This window comes from Chiloscyllium plagiosum, unplaced genomic scaffold (genome assembly GCF_037043375.1).
Source record: "Chiloscyllium plagiosum isolate Xiang-an unplaced genomic scaffold, Cpla_swu_hap1 HiC_scaffold_28, whole genome shotgun sequence".
Lineage (NCBI taxonomy): Eukaryota > Metazoa > Chordata > Chondrichthyes > Orectolobiformes > Hemiscylliidae > Chiloscyllium > Chiloscyllium plagiosum.
Window position 1 is genome coordinate 14,537,368 of NW_028270166.1, and position 14,679 is coordinate 14,552,046.

At 43.3% G+C, this 14,679-nt stretch overlaps 1 protein-coding gene across 1 annotated transcript in view; it reads right to left on the minus strand.

Annotated features, from left to right (window-relative positions):
• LOC122565385 (guanine nucleotide-binding protein subunit alpha-14-like) overlaps positions 1 to 14,679 on the minus strand; it is a 92,723-nt gene that overhangs the window by 25,686 nt on the left and 52,358 nt on the right. The window contains exons 2-3 of the mRNA XM_043721313.2: positions 11,363 to 11,547; positions 4,575 to 4,729 (exon numbers count right to left, since the gene is read on the minus strand). Coding sequence (XP_043577248.2) covers positions 4,575 to 4,729; positions 11,363 to 11,547 — 340 coding nt within the window. The remainder of the gene's footprint in view (positions 1 to 4,574; positions 4,730 to 11,362; positions 11,548 to 14,679) is intronic.

The window sequence follows — 14,679 nt, forward strand, 5'->3', positions numbered from 1 at the left end:
AGGACAAGGGAAGTAGATTCATGGGAACACCACCACCTGAATATTTTCTCCCAAGCCATGTGTAGTCCTGATATCACCATTGCATCATTAGCGTCAGGTCAAAGTCCCGGTACTCCCTACCTAGCAGCACTGTACCTACACCCCAAGGATTACAGCTGTTCAGAATGTAGGCTCAGCATTGCCTTCTCATGAGAAATCAGGAATGGGCAATAAATGTTGTTCAAAGCAGCAATGCCTACAACCTATAGGAATGAAAGAAATGATTGGGAAGTGTAAGAGTCAATAAACCTGCACTTCAAAGGTGAGTCCAAGAGGCCCCCACCCCTCTCACCAACTCCAACCTCTCACCTTCGGAACGCGCAGCCCTCCACTCCCTCCGTTGCAACCCCAACCTCACTATCAAACCAGCAGACAAGGGAGGCGCGGTAGTAGTTTGGCGCACAGACCTCTACACCGCTGAGGCCAAACGCCAGCTCGCAGATACCTCCTCCTACTGCCCCCTTGACCATGACCCCACCCCCCACCACCAAACCATCATCTCCCAGACCGTCCATAACCTCATCACCTCGGGGGATCTCCCATCCACCGCCTCCAACCTCATAGTCCCACAACCCCGCACCTCCCGCTTCTACCTCCTGCCCAAAATCTACAAACCTGACTGCCCCGGCCGACCCATTGTCTCCGCCTGCTCCTGCCCCACCGAACTCATCTCCGCCTACCTTGACACCGTCCTGTCCCCCTTAGTCCAAGAACTCCCCACCTACGTTCGGGACACCACCCACGCCCTCCACCTGCTCCATGATTTTCGCTTCCCCGGTCCCCAACGCCTTATTTTCACCATGGACATCCAGTCCCTGTACACCTCCATCCCCCATCACGAAGGACTCAAAGCCCTCCGCTTCTTCCTTTCCCGCCGTACCGACCAGTACCCTTCCACTGACACCCTCCTTCAACTGACTGAACTGGTCCTCACCCTGAACAACTTCTCTTTCCAATCCTCCCACTTCCTCCAAACGAAAGGAGTAGCCATGGGCACTCGCATGGGCCCCAGCTATGCCTGCCTCTTCGTAGGATATGTGGAACAATCCATCTTCCGCAACTACACTGGCCCCACCCCCCACCTTTTCCTCCGCTACATCGATGACTGTATCGGCGCCGCCTCGTGCTCCCACGAGGAGGTGGAACAGTTCATCCACTTCACCAACACCTTCCACCCCGACCTCAAATTCACCTGGACAGTCTCAGATTCCTCCCTCCCCTTCCTCGACCTTTCTATTTCCATCTCAGGCGACCGGATCAACACGGACATCTACTACAAACCGACCGACTCCCACAGCTACCTGGACTACACCTCCTCCCATCCTGCCCCCTGCAAAAACGCCATCCCATTCTCCCAATTCCTTCGACTCCGCCGCATCTGCTCCCAGGAGGACCAGTTCCAAAAACGCACATCCCAGATGGCCTCCTTCTTCAAGGACCGCAATTTCCCCCCCGACGTGATCGACGATGCCCTCCACCGCATCTCTTCCACTTCCCGATCCTCCGCCCTTGAACCCCGCCCCTCCAACCGCCACCAGGTCAGAACCCCACTGGTCCTCACCTACCACCCCACTAACCTCCATGTACAGCGCATCATCCGCCGTCATTTCCGCCACCTCCAAACGGACCCCACCACCAAGGATATATTTCCCTCCCCTCCCCTATCAGCATTCCGTAAAAACCACTCCCTCCGTGACTCCCTCGTCAGATCCACACCCCCCACCAACCCAACCTCCACTCCCGGCACCTTCCCCTGCAACCGCAGGAGGTGCAAGACTTGCGCCCACACCTCCCCTCTCACCTCCCTCCAAGGCCCCAAAGGAAACTTCCATATCCGCCACAGATTCACCTGTACCTCCACACATATCATCTATTGCATCCTCTGTACCCGATGTGGCCTCCTCTATATTGGGGAGACAGGCCGCCTACTTGCGGAGCGTTTCAGAGAACACCTCTGGGACACCCGGACCAACCAACCCAACCACCCTGTAGCTCAACATTTCAATTCCCCCTCCCACTCCACCAAGGATATGCAGGTCTTTGGACTCCTCCATCGTCAGACCACAGCGAAACGACGGTTGGAGGAAGAACGCCTCATCTTCCGGCTAGGAACCCTCCAACCACAAGGGATGAACTCGGATTTCACCAGTTTCCTCATTTCTCCTCCCCCCAGCCTGTCTCAGTCAAATCCATCAAATTCAGCACCGCCTCCCTAACCTGCAATCTTCTTCCCGACCTCTCCGCCCCCACCCCAATCTGTCCTATCACCCTCACCTTGACCTTTTTCCACCTATCACATTTCCGACGCCCCTCCCCCAAGTCCCTCCTCCCTATCTTTTATCTTAGCCTGCTGGACAAACTTTCCTCATTCCTGAAGAAGGGCTAGTGCCCGAAACGTCGATTCTCCTGTTCCCTAGATGCTGCCTGACCTGCTGCGCTTCTCCAGCAACTGTTAAGATCTGGGTTTGCGAGTTAACGGGGTGAGGGCGTCACTGGCTGGGCCAGCATTTATTGCCCATCCCAGAAGGCAGTTAAGAGTCAACCCCACTGCTTTGGGTATGGAGTCCAGGTAGACAGGATAGTGATCAGAGCATTGAGTATAGGAGTTACGATGTCATACTGCGGCTGTACAGGACATTGATAAGGCCACTTTCAGTTCTGGTCTCCCTGCTATAAAAAAGATGTTGCTAAACTTGAAAAGGTTCAGAAAAGATTTACAAGGATGTTGCTGGTTTTAGAGAGTTTGAGCTATGGAGATAGGCTGAATAGCTTGGCACTATTTTCCCTGAAGCATCGGAGGCTGAGGGGTGACCTTATTGAGGTTTATAAAATCATGAGGGGCATGGATAGGATGAATAGCCAAGGTCTTTCCCCCAGAGTAGGGGAGTCCAAAGCTTGTGTAATCATCAGCAAACATCCTCACTTCTGATCTTATGATGGAAGAAAGGTCATTTCAGAGGGCATTGAGGGACAACCACATCACTGTGGGTCTGGAGTCACATGGAGACCAGACCAGGTGAGGATGGCAGTTTCCTTCCTGAAGGACATTAGTGAATTACATGGGTTTTTCCAATAATGGTTTCATGGTTATCAATAGATTCCAGATTTATTTTAATAGAATTCAAACTCCACCATCTGCCATGGCAGGATTTGAACCCAGGTCCCCAGAACATTAGCTGAGATTGTGGATTAATAGTCTAGCAATAATACTAAAAAAGAGAAAATGCTGGAAAATCTGAGCAAGTCTGGTAGCATCTGTAAGGAGAGAAAAGAGCTGACGTTTCAAGTCTAACTGACAAAGGGTCAGTTAGACTCGAAACATCAGCTCTTTTCTCTCCTTACAGATGCTACCAGACTTGCTCAGATTTTCCAGCATTTTCTCTTTTTTGGTTTCAGATTCCAGCATCCGTAATAATTTGCTTTTATCTAGCAATAATACTACTTGGCCATCACCTCCCCTTATGCAATCATGCAAAACAGGAACAGGCAATTCACCTTGTGGAACTCTCTAAGGCTTAAAACTCCCTCAAGGAATAAACAAATGACCAATTCTACAGCTTGGCGTGACTGCAGTTTATAATCCCTTTCAGATAGCACTCCCATTGGCTGCTTCCCAACCTGTCACACCCAAGGCTCATGACACAGAGGTAACAGCACTGACTGACAGGAAATTTCTACAGGACTCCTAACTGTCATTATGGAATATTAATAAGGTGTTCTTGAAGAGCTGCCAATTGCTTAAATGAAGCGTGGGACAAAGATTGGAACAGGCGGCAAGCATATTTAAAATCAGCTGTAATTTAGGCTATATCTATGAACAGGGTAGTCCTGAGATGAAAATCCCATCTATCATTTCCACTAGAAAGGATTAGGGGCAATTATTTCACACTGGCATGGAACAAGTTAGCACAGAAGAGCATTAAATTTCATAATATAATTCACTTCAAAAGGCAACCAGGTGTAATTCTGAAGACTGCTGGGATAGAGAGAGAGAAAGTGGAGAAAGTGAGGACTGCAGATGCTGGCGATCAGTCGAAGAGTGTGGTGCTGGAAAAGCACAGCCGGTCAGGCAGTATCCGAGAAGCAGGAGAATCGACGTTTTGGGCATAAGTTCTTCATCAGGATTTCACTTTGGGCATAAGTCCTTCCTGACAAAGGGCTTATGCCCGAACATCGACTGTCCTACTCCTTGGATGCTGCCTAACCAGGTGTGTTTTTCCAGCACCACACTCTTCGACTGCTGGGATAGAGACCAACCAAGTGCCTGGGGTCTGAGACAAAGCAAAAATACAATGGAATTGTGAAAGCAAATTTCCCTACTTTCCTCCACCATCAAAGTAAGCATAGACAAATGGAACTAATGTACAGTGATTGAGTTAACTCTCCTCTCTCCATCTCTACAGATTCTGCCCAATTTGCTGAGTTTCTCCAGTACTTTCTGTTTGCATTGCAATTATTGGCACAATTGCTAACATTAAGTGAATTCCTGAACAGGAGGGAACCTCAGAAAGGAAATTAAAATAACAAAGACTTACTAATTTGTAGAGTCAAGCAACTGGTACTCCCGACGTCGTTCATAACACATTCTCACTCCTGGATCATTCCATAAGCTTTTAATTGCATCTGCATGGTGCCTTTCAAGAGTAGTGATTTTATAGGCTTCTAAATCCTTTATTACCTGAGAATTTTCCTGTGAATTAAATAGGAATGCAAATTGTAGCACTAACACAGATTGGATTCCCTAAATTCAACAAGCTTTAAATGGCTACATAAATTGAAGTTAAACAGAAAGACCTGCTATAGCAACACGATTGATTATAGTGTGGCAAGTTTATATACGTAAAGCCACCTTAATTGTGGTGATGCGAATTTGTAATAGAGATATAAACATTACTGAATAGGTAACTTGAAAACTGGGATCAAATTAGGTCTGCCACTCTGGTCAATTATTCTTTGTCTCCTAATTACAATTACATTTGATTCAAAGATTAGTTATTTGTCATGAAAAATGTCACAGAATATTACTGAGCAATGAATATATAATCTTGCATCAGGAGCACTGCTTTTCTTCCTTATATTCCTATTCCCATACACATGATGGAAACATCATGTGACAACATGGAGAATTACACTTGAGTTCGCAAAAATAACTGTTTCACAATGAAAAGTCTAACATCCAGTGGGATGACTCCAAATGCCAATCTCACACAGAACCTGAACATTGCCCTTAACCTCTAATCTTGAAATCATTCTGATCCTCTTTTCGCTTCTGCTGCTGAAATTCTGGTTCGTGGACCTTGTCAGTTTGAGATTCAATGGGAGGCCTTTTCCACATTCACTTCCTTAGAAAGTAAAATCGAGTTTGGGTGTATAACCAATGAGGAGAAAGTGAGGGCTGCAGATGCTGGAGATCAGAGCTGAAAATGTGTTGCTGGAAAAGCGCAGCAGGTCAGGCAGCATCCAAGGAACAGGAGAATCAACGTTTCGGGCATAAGCCCGAAGATTCCTGAAGAAGGGCTTATGCCCGAACTGTCGATTCTCCTGTTCCTTGGATGCTGCCTGACCTGCTGCGCTTTTCCAGCAACACATTTTCAGCTCTGTATAACCAATGACCAATCCATTCCCACCACTCACAGCCCTGTTAAACTTCAAGATGGATGACCCTACACTACTCTAAACAGCTGCCTGAAGATCTGCCACTGTTCAACTGTCAGTTTGTCCAAAGGTAAATCCTGCTCACCCATCATTCTCATCCCAATTCACCACATTCCTCGTCTGTATTTACTTTATAAGCTCTTCAGTATAATACACAGAGGCTCTGAAACTGGCTGTTGTATTAGCATAGTGCATAGCACTTGCAGCAATAGATTGAATTGTCATATGGTAGAGATCTATGGGGTACCTCACCTGGAAATGTTTTATTTCCTTACTAGAAGTTAATCCCTTACCGAAGGCTTGCTCAGTGGAATGCAGGGACACCCCTTTACCCAAAATCCATGCTTCATGGATGGGTATAAGAACAGGAAGAGTTTTGAGGGATATGGGCCAAGTTCTGTGAAAGGGGACTACATTACTTTCGGACATCTGGTTGGCATGGATGATTTCTATGACTGCCATCACAGCAACAAGACTCTCAATACTAAGAAGATCACAAGTGAACCCAATCTTGTTGCTAATGAACATCTGCATGTGTAATTCCAATAAATGTTGCTGAAAAACAGACATTTTCTCTCTTATTAGCCAATATGGTGGTTAATTGTTGTCCCCATACCACTGCTCTAGTTGAATTTAGTTAACTCAGTGTTGACCGAGCCACAACCCTGCTTCAGCAACAGCGACGACATCACTCAACCTTTCAGGAGAATGTGTGAAATTAACTTTCAAGACCTAACAAAATGTGAGTGGGAATGACAAATACTTGACAAACAAGTCACATCTTTATTATGTTTAAGAAGTTCAATGCATGTGGTTAATATTATATGAGTTCTCTTTTCCATAAGAAGTACAGTTATTCCCATTCTGAATTGGCTGTTCTGTTTGCATTTTTACTTGTCAAGTCTATTCATGCATATTATTACACAATGTCAATGTAGTAAGTTTGAATATTTTTAATCAACTGGTCAGACATGTTAAGACACATCTCTGGAGGAAGTCGGGCTTGAACCCAAGCCTTCTGACTAAAATATAAGGATACTTCCACAAGGCCCTTTTTAGCAGTAAATTTGATTTTTAAAAATTTAATCTTATTTTCTAACCAACCTGCTCAGAGATGTTATTACACAGCTCCGGAGTGGGCTGGACTTGAACCCAGGTTTCCTGGTTCAGGGATAGGGATACTATCACTATGCCATAAGAGGACCCTAAGCAATAAGTTTGCATAGATCTTGTTAATTGAAATCTGGTTCATTCCATTGTTTCTAAAATGCTTGACATTAAATATCTGACTAACACCCTCCACACAGCTGGAATATGAGGTAACGGTTATGCTCTACAGCTGGGCCATGAGATAGAATTTCCAGATCCTCTTCCATTACCATCAGTCTCCTCTCCATGGGAAGCTTACCATTCTGAACATGGGGAGCAGCACTCATTTCAGAAACTATCTGCGAGTGTCATCACTTTGTTTTAGCTAAAATTAAATCCATGGATACTGGGAATCTGAAGTAAAAGAGCAGGTGAAAGTCGACAGAATTTGGAAAAAATAATGTTGGAATTCCCATTAAACTATCTCTCCTTTCCAAATGTTGGCTGATTTGGGGCATAAGCAATTCTTCCTTGTTAAAGAGAGGGTACTGGAACAGTAAAAAAGAACTCAATTTTAATTAAAAGGTTCTTTTTGCCTCAATCAAAATTTCTTGTTAATATTTTATGTTCAACAATGAACGTTGCTTCGTAAACAACCCAAAGCTTTTCAGAGTCCTTTTGTTTTTAGCTATTTAAATTTTTCAACAATTAACCAAAAATGTTTATCAAGATGTTAACAGAGAAATGTTTTTTGATCCAGTCTTCAGGATGATTAGATTACTTACAGTGTGGAAACAGGCCCTTCAGCCCAACAATTCCACACCAACCCTCCGAAGAGCAACTCACCAAGACCCATTCCCCAACATTTACCCCTTCAGCTAACACTATGGGCAATTTAGCATGGCCAATTCACTTAACCTTCACATTTTTGGATTGTGGGAGAAAACCGGAGCACCCGGAGTAAACCCACGCAGACACGGGGAGAATGTGCAAACTCCACACAGACATTTGCTTGAGGCGGGAATTGAACCCAGGTCTCTGGCGTTGTGAGGCAGCAGTGCTAACCACTGTGCCACCATGCCACCAAATGTATGTTATGTATGGTATGTTATGTGGCCAAAAGAATTATTACTGTTTTTCAGAATCTAATACAAAAGCACAGATGAACAGAAAATTCCTTCACACACTGCCTTTTTCAGTCCAATTATCTACAGGAAGAATTTCACTTCCATTGTTCTATTATTAGTTTAGGAGATTTGCTTGATCATCCTGTTTAATCACAAGCTGGTATAACCTTTGTTCCTGCTGTTAGTTTGTCACCAAAATTACATTCTATCACCACCAAAGCTGACCTTAGCTACACAGACTTGAAGGTGCCTTTATGTAGTGACTGTAACAATGTCAGTCAACTGGACATCATGGAAGATGTATTCTCTCATTGGGGCAGTTAATCAGGTTCAATCAGGGAGCCCTGGCTGACATATAAAAAGGATGAGTGTCAGAGATACTGACACTCTGGTACCTGACTCTGAATGAGGCAGTACAAAAGTCAAGGACTGTTCATGTGTAAATAAAGGATGACTTGGTGACAGGATACCAGCCTCTGTGGAGTTATTTCACTTGCCTCACACTGTATCTGCTCAAGACCAGACTCTACCTAAGGCTGAGCATATATTAGTTTTGAGGGAGAGTCCCAGGTCCAAGGCACAACATAAATTTTGAAATGATCAAGAACAAATCAAATTTATTGGGGCTTAATGAATTACAGTACCACAATGCAAACAGAATATGTCATTAGAAAGAGGATAAGGATTTCGTCCAGCCCGCGTTAGGAATTTTTATGGCACAAATTAAGGGGGATAAAATATATGAAACTGACAATTGATTACAGGGTTATGAGGATGGAGAATGGAATGCAATGATAATGGGAGGCAGTGATCTAGTGGCAATGTCACTGCACTGATAATCTAGAGGCCTAGGTTATTGTTTAGGGGTTGTGGATTTGAATTTAAACATAGGAAATAATGAAATTTGAATTTCAAGAAAATCTGGAATTAAAAAGCTTGTCTCATGGTGACCATTGCTATGGTAATGGTGACCATTAAACTATGATCAATTGTTTTAAAAATCTATCTGGTTAACTCATGCACTTTAGAAAAGGAAATCTGCTAGCCAAAATGCGACTCTGGGTTCACAGAAATGTAGGTGACACTTAAATGCCCGCTGGGATGTCTCTAACAAGAGTTTGAGGGTTAATTGGGCAAGGGTAATAGACACTAGCCAAGGTGGTGATGCCCACATCCCAGGAATAAGTATATACAGTAGAAACATACAGATTGCATTGCCTGGTACACTGGAACATAGGCCAACGAGGATTAAACATAGCAAATGTGATCAGATAGAACCCCCTGTTGGTGAACAAGTATAGCATAGAAAATGTGGGCAATACAGGTACAGCAACTTCACATGAGGAGGGAGTGCACCTTCTGTAGTTCGGGCATCAACAAATAAATACTAAAGGAAAACAGGTAAAGATCACTTACTTTAAAGTAATTTATTGCTCTTTGAATGGAGATAACATATGCTTCATATAAGTGAGCATGGAAGAGAGACATCAACACTGTCTGGTTCCAGAGCACTGATAACCTTTCAGGATGTTAAGTATTTTATCTTTCCATAGTCTCCATCACAATCGTTCTTACTGAATGGAATAATTCAGAAGTGAAGCAAGAATGGCTTTCCCTCCTAGAATGTGATTTCTGAAGCCTAACTGTTCCTGTATAGCACTTATAAGAGAAATACTTTATGAATAAGTCTCAAATGAAATATTTCCCTTTCTATCTCCCTTTCCATGCTGCTTGTTGTCACAGCTGATAAATGCTGGCTACCTGAACTAATACACTTTACTGGCAAAAGCAGATAGAGGATATATGGTGTGAGGTTACCTACTTGAGATTGTCTGGCAAGAAAATAATTTAGTCTGAGCAAATGCTTCATTCTGCCAAACAGATAATATTTCTGTCAGGATCCTGTTCCTTGTTGCACATACAATTTAATATTGAAACAAAATTGCCTGTTGTCACTGAGGTTCCCTGACCTCATCTTCCTCCTTTTTCTAACTACCTCTTGTTTATAGATACATTCTGCGGTGAAAAGCCATATCTTTAATGGTGCATCATTCATTCCAAATGTTTAAGAAAACATTCTAATATTTTATCAAGGAACCTGTGCCATGAATCAAAATGCTGAACTTTCAAAACAAAATGTTTTTGAGGATGTAGGTCTTACTGTGAAGGCCTCGTTTATTGCTGACTCTAGTTGCCCTGACAGTGTGCTGATGGGCCTTCTCCATGTGAACCGCTGAACCACCCAGTGCTGATGGTCATGACCCTCTAAAGATGATGCCAGACAAAGGATTCCAGGACAGTGACCAACACCAATAAAGGAACAGGAAGAATGCTGGGTGAGTGTAACCTGGGGAAGATGGAGTTTCTGAGGTGCCCTTGTCCATCTTGGTGGAGACGTTATGGGGATGTGAGGGACTGTCGAAGCAACATTAGCAGGCGCTGCTGTGCATTGTATAGAACACAGTGGCTCAGTGGTTAGCACTGCTGCCTCACAGAGCCAGGGTCCTAGGTTGGATTCCAGCCTCGGGCAACTGGTTGCGTGGCGTTTGCACATTCTCTTGGGGGAATGCATGGGTTTCCTCCAGGTGCTCCAGCTTCCTCTTACAGTCCAAAGATGTGCAAGTCAGGTAAATTGGCCATGCTAAATTGCCCATAGTGTTAGTTGCATTAGTCAGAGGGAAATGGGTCTGGGTGGGTTACTCTTCGGAGGGTCGGTGTGGACTGGTTGAGCCAAATGATCTGTTTCCACACTGTAGGTGCTGCTGTGCATCGTATAGATAAACATATCTATATAGCTATCTATACAGATAGATAACTATATAAACATTGGCAATGGAACAGCTCGATGGATCCCATTGGCGGGGGCATCTGTAAATCAAACTGCTGAATATTGAGGCACTATAATGTTGGAGTGGCGGAGGCGGCGGGGTGGTGGTGGTGGTGGGTGGGGGGGGGGAGGGTAGGTCTGGCCCTTTAGCCAGCTCAGTGTGCCGAGCTGCTGTCTGCCTGTCTCAGGTAAACATTAAAAATCTCATGCAGCTATTTGAGAATCAGTCACCAGTTCTCCGAGTGTCTGGCCAACATTCCTCTTTCAAACAACACCAGAAACAAAAGATTAACTGTTCATTCATCATCTGTTGTTTGTGGGATGTTGATAGAAAGGAACAACTGCCAACTTTACCATTTGATCATACTTTTTCATTAATTTTGGCACCAATGCGATCTCTCAAAAGCTTTGGCTGGCAGAGAAGCCACTGGACTGACTTTAAGAATGAATCCTATTCCTGTTCTTATTTATTAGGATACTCTCCATAAGATGAAATGGAAACTGTTTAAGTGTAGACAGCAGAAACATCATTTCATAAAATAGGCAATCTAATCTCAATACAGAACAATCAAAAATTAAAAGATTTACATTAGCCATTTTTTAACATCATTCCTTTTATTCTCACCTTATTCTCCTGCAGCTGATATTGTATATTCAATGTGTCCATAGCTCTGACAAGGGACTGTACTGCAGTGATAATGTTCTGAAAGACCAACTTTGCAAATGCTTTCCTGTCTTCCTCTGAGTATCCAGACCCATGGATGATTCTCATCTGTTTGATGAATGTGCTCTTGCCACTTTCTCCAGTGCCTGGTTTAAAAGAGAAAGTGAGGTACAAATTAGAATCCTCAACTGTGACAGATCACAGAAACCAGCCAGAAGCGGCTACAACGAGCAGTGCATTGTTCTGTTGTATCATCCTGCACACAAATCTGCTACACGGTGAGTCCCTGGTTTCAGAGACAATCTGACGTTGGAAAGACATGGCCAGAAAGGAAGGTGTTTGTCAACGGAAAGCAAAGAGATTGGAAGTTCAAGAAGCCCAGACCTTGGTTCATGTCTCTAGCCTGCTGTGTCCACTTGGAAAGTGCAATGTTGTGTGAAGAGACAGGGAAGCTATGGAGCTCTAAGGTTATAATTAGTAAGTGGCTTTCGGTCAGGGTGAGGATTGAGATATATGGTGCTTTATTTCTGGAATCCTGGGCTGACCAGCCCAGAATCAAGATCCTCAACACATCTATTAAAATGTATTTTATTGAAATGTTTATAGTGCTCGACTCTCAATCCCCAAGTCTAATATACCACACAAATTAAGGCTAGTTATGAAAGAGAACATAATTTGGTGTATTGGTTTCAGAACAAATAATCCTAATGGTACATTATCTCGAACACATATTCCAAGGCAATTAACTCACTTGCCTCAAGTTCAAAATGAAGAATTTAAAAGAATGGCTCATCCCACTTTTATTTCAGGATCACTATAAATAGATAATATGTGCCAGGCTTGCCAGCCAAAGAGCTATCTGAGGCTTAACTGGTAGAACCCTTCCCTCTGAGTCACAGTTGCACATTCAAGTCCCATTCTAAGAGTCTGAGCACAAAATCTAGGTTGATGCTCCAGTACAGTATTGAGGTAGTGCTAATCTATTAAATAAGACTTAAATCAAGGCAGTACCGTCCCTCTCACGTGAATTTAAAAGATCCCATGGAACTATGTGAAGAAGAGTCAAGATGGTTTGCCTACTGTCCTGGCTAAAAATTAGCCCTCAAACAACGCTGTAAACAAATGACTTCATCATTAGCACATCACAGCTTTTGAGGACTTCGAGTCATAGAGATGTACAGCACGGAAACAGACCCTTCAGTTTAACTCGTCCATGCCGATCAGACACCCCAACCCAGTCTAGTCCCACCTGACAGCACCCGGCACATATCCCCACAAACTCCTCCTATTCATATACCCATCCAAATGCCTTTTAAATGTTGCAATTGTACCAGCCTCCACCACTTCCTCTGACAGCTTATTCCACATACGTACCACCCTCTGAGTGAAAAAGCTGCCCCTTAGATCTCTTTTATATCTTTTGCCTCTCACCCCAAACCTGTGCCCTCTAGTTCTGGACTCCCCCAACCTAGGGAAAAGACTTTGTCTATTTATCCTATTCATGCCCCTCATGATTTTATAAACCTCTATAAGGTGACCCCTCAGCCTCCGACACTCCAGGGAAAACAGCTCTAGCCTACCCAACCTCTCCCTATAGCTCAAATCCTCCAGGACTTGCTTCATACAAAATGTTTCCTGTATTAATCTGCACTATAACATGAAAAACAATTCACAAGTAATACACTGGCTTTAAAGAGCTTTGGTACATCCCGAGGCTGAGAAGGTGCTGTAGGAATGCCTTTATTATTTAATGATTACTACTTCTGGATAAGATATACAGAACACAATTTTGGATGGCTTTTATTTGGTTCTTAACAATTGTGCCAAACTGAGGAGGGTAAAGACTCTTAAAAGTGGGAACAATGCAAAAAGCATGCTGCAGCACACAGGGAGCTGCAGAACGACTCAATGAGGATGTCGTCCTCTTGCTATCGCAGCCCCTCAAAACACCCAGAGCATCGGATGTTTTGAACAGAGGATGGTTGCAGCAGATGGTTGGAGAAGCAGCATCAGCTACTGCCACACTTAGCTCCTCCCACTAAAATAAATGGGAAACATTTTGTGGTTAACTTTCCATGCTTAAGGCTACTTTAAATATTCCCTGGGTCACGTACAATTAAAATAAATTAGTTAAAACATTCATCTGTTATACTAACATTGACACCTGCAGGCAAGGAAGTAAGTGCACTCTCAGTACACTGGAGGCGGCATAACAGTTTGGAAACTAATACTTAAAACTGAACACACTAGTTCTCCATTTATAGTGTACAAGACAAAGTGGACCAATATTCACCAGTTTTACTGGTTTTTCCTTCTTTATGATAAAATATTGCCATTAGCAACATGTATCATTGACTTTGAAATACTGTATCTTAAGAATCTGCATAGAGTCACTTTAATATACAGTAAATACATATGAAATACTTGGGAGATATTATCAAGGTCCATTTCTGTTTTAATGTACGGGTGTGTGTGATGCCAAATAATTTTCAATTCTGATATTGGTAAATAAATTGAAATTAAGATTGTAATCCAATTCAAAACTGTACTCCACTGCACAAAACAAATACCAATTTATTAACACAGCTATAGACTCAGACCATAATAATTTAGAGATTGCCTAATTAATCTATTCAGGGACATTATTAGACACCGCTGGGGCAGGGAAACTGAACCTAGGCTTAGCGGCAGCGATGTTACCACATTGCCATAGGCACTCTCCCATAACAATATTCAAGTAAATGTAATTCAAGTACTTTCTTGTGTACAAATCTACAATTGTGGTTAATTGTAGCTCCCCTACCACCAGGTCAACACAGACAATGCAAAAATAATGAAGAATGTGATAAATGAAAACTTTTAAAAATGGGTACCTGTTATGAAATGAAAATTTTGTTTCTGTATATACATAAGGGAGAGGGAGAATTTTATCTGCAGAATCACTTCCCATTTTTATATATTCTGTTTTCCCCTTTTACACAATTCAATGTCACCGGCTGTCTAAGTGGTTTTGTGTTTGGTGCCATTTGTGGCTGTTCTACACAAACATGGTCAATTTTTGCTCACACGATATACTTCACTTCCACATGGAGGCTGTGTATTTAAACGGTATGGCGTTGTGGTCAGATCAGCCTGTGAAGTGCCCCTGGATTTCTAGCGTAACAGGAGTTTCAGTTGCTGGGAGAGAGCTCAGAGACCCAGGTTCTCTTCAGTTTTTAAAGGAGATGACATAAAGGGGCCTGATTGAGTAATATCAAAAGGATAAATGAAAGCTCTCG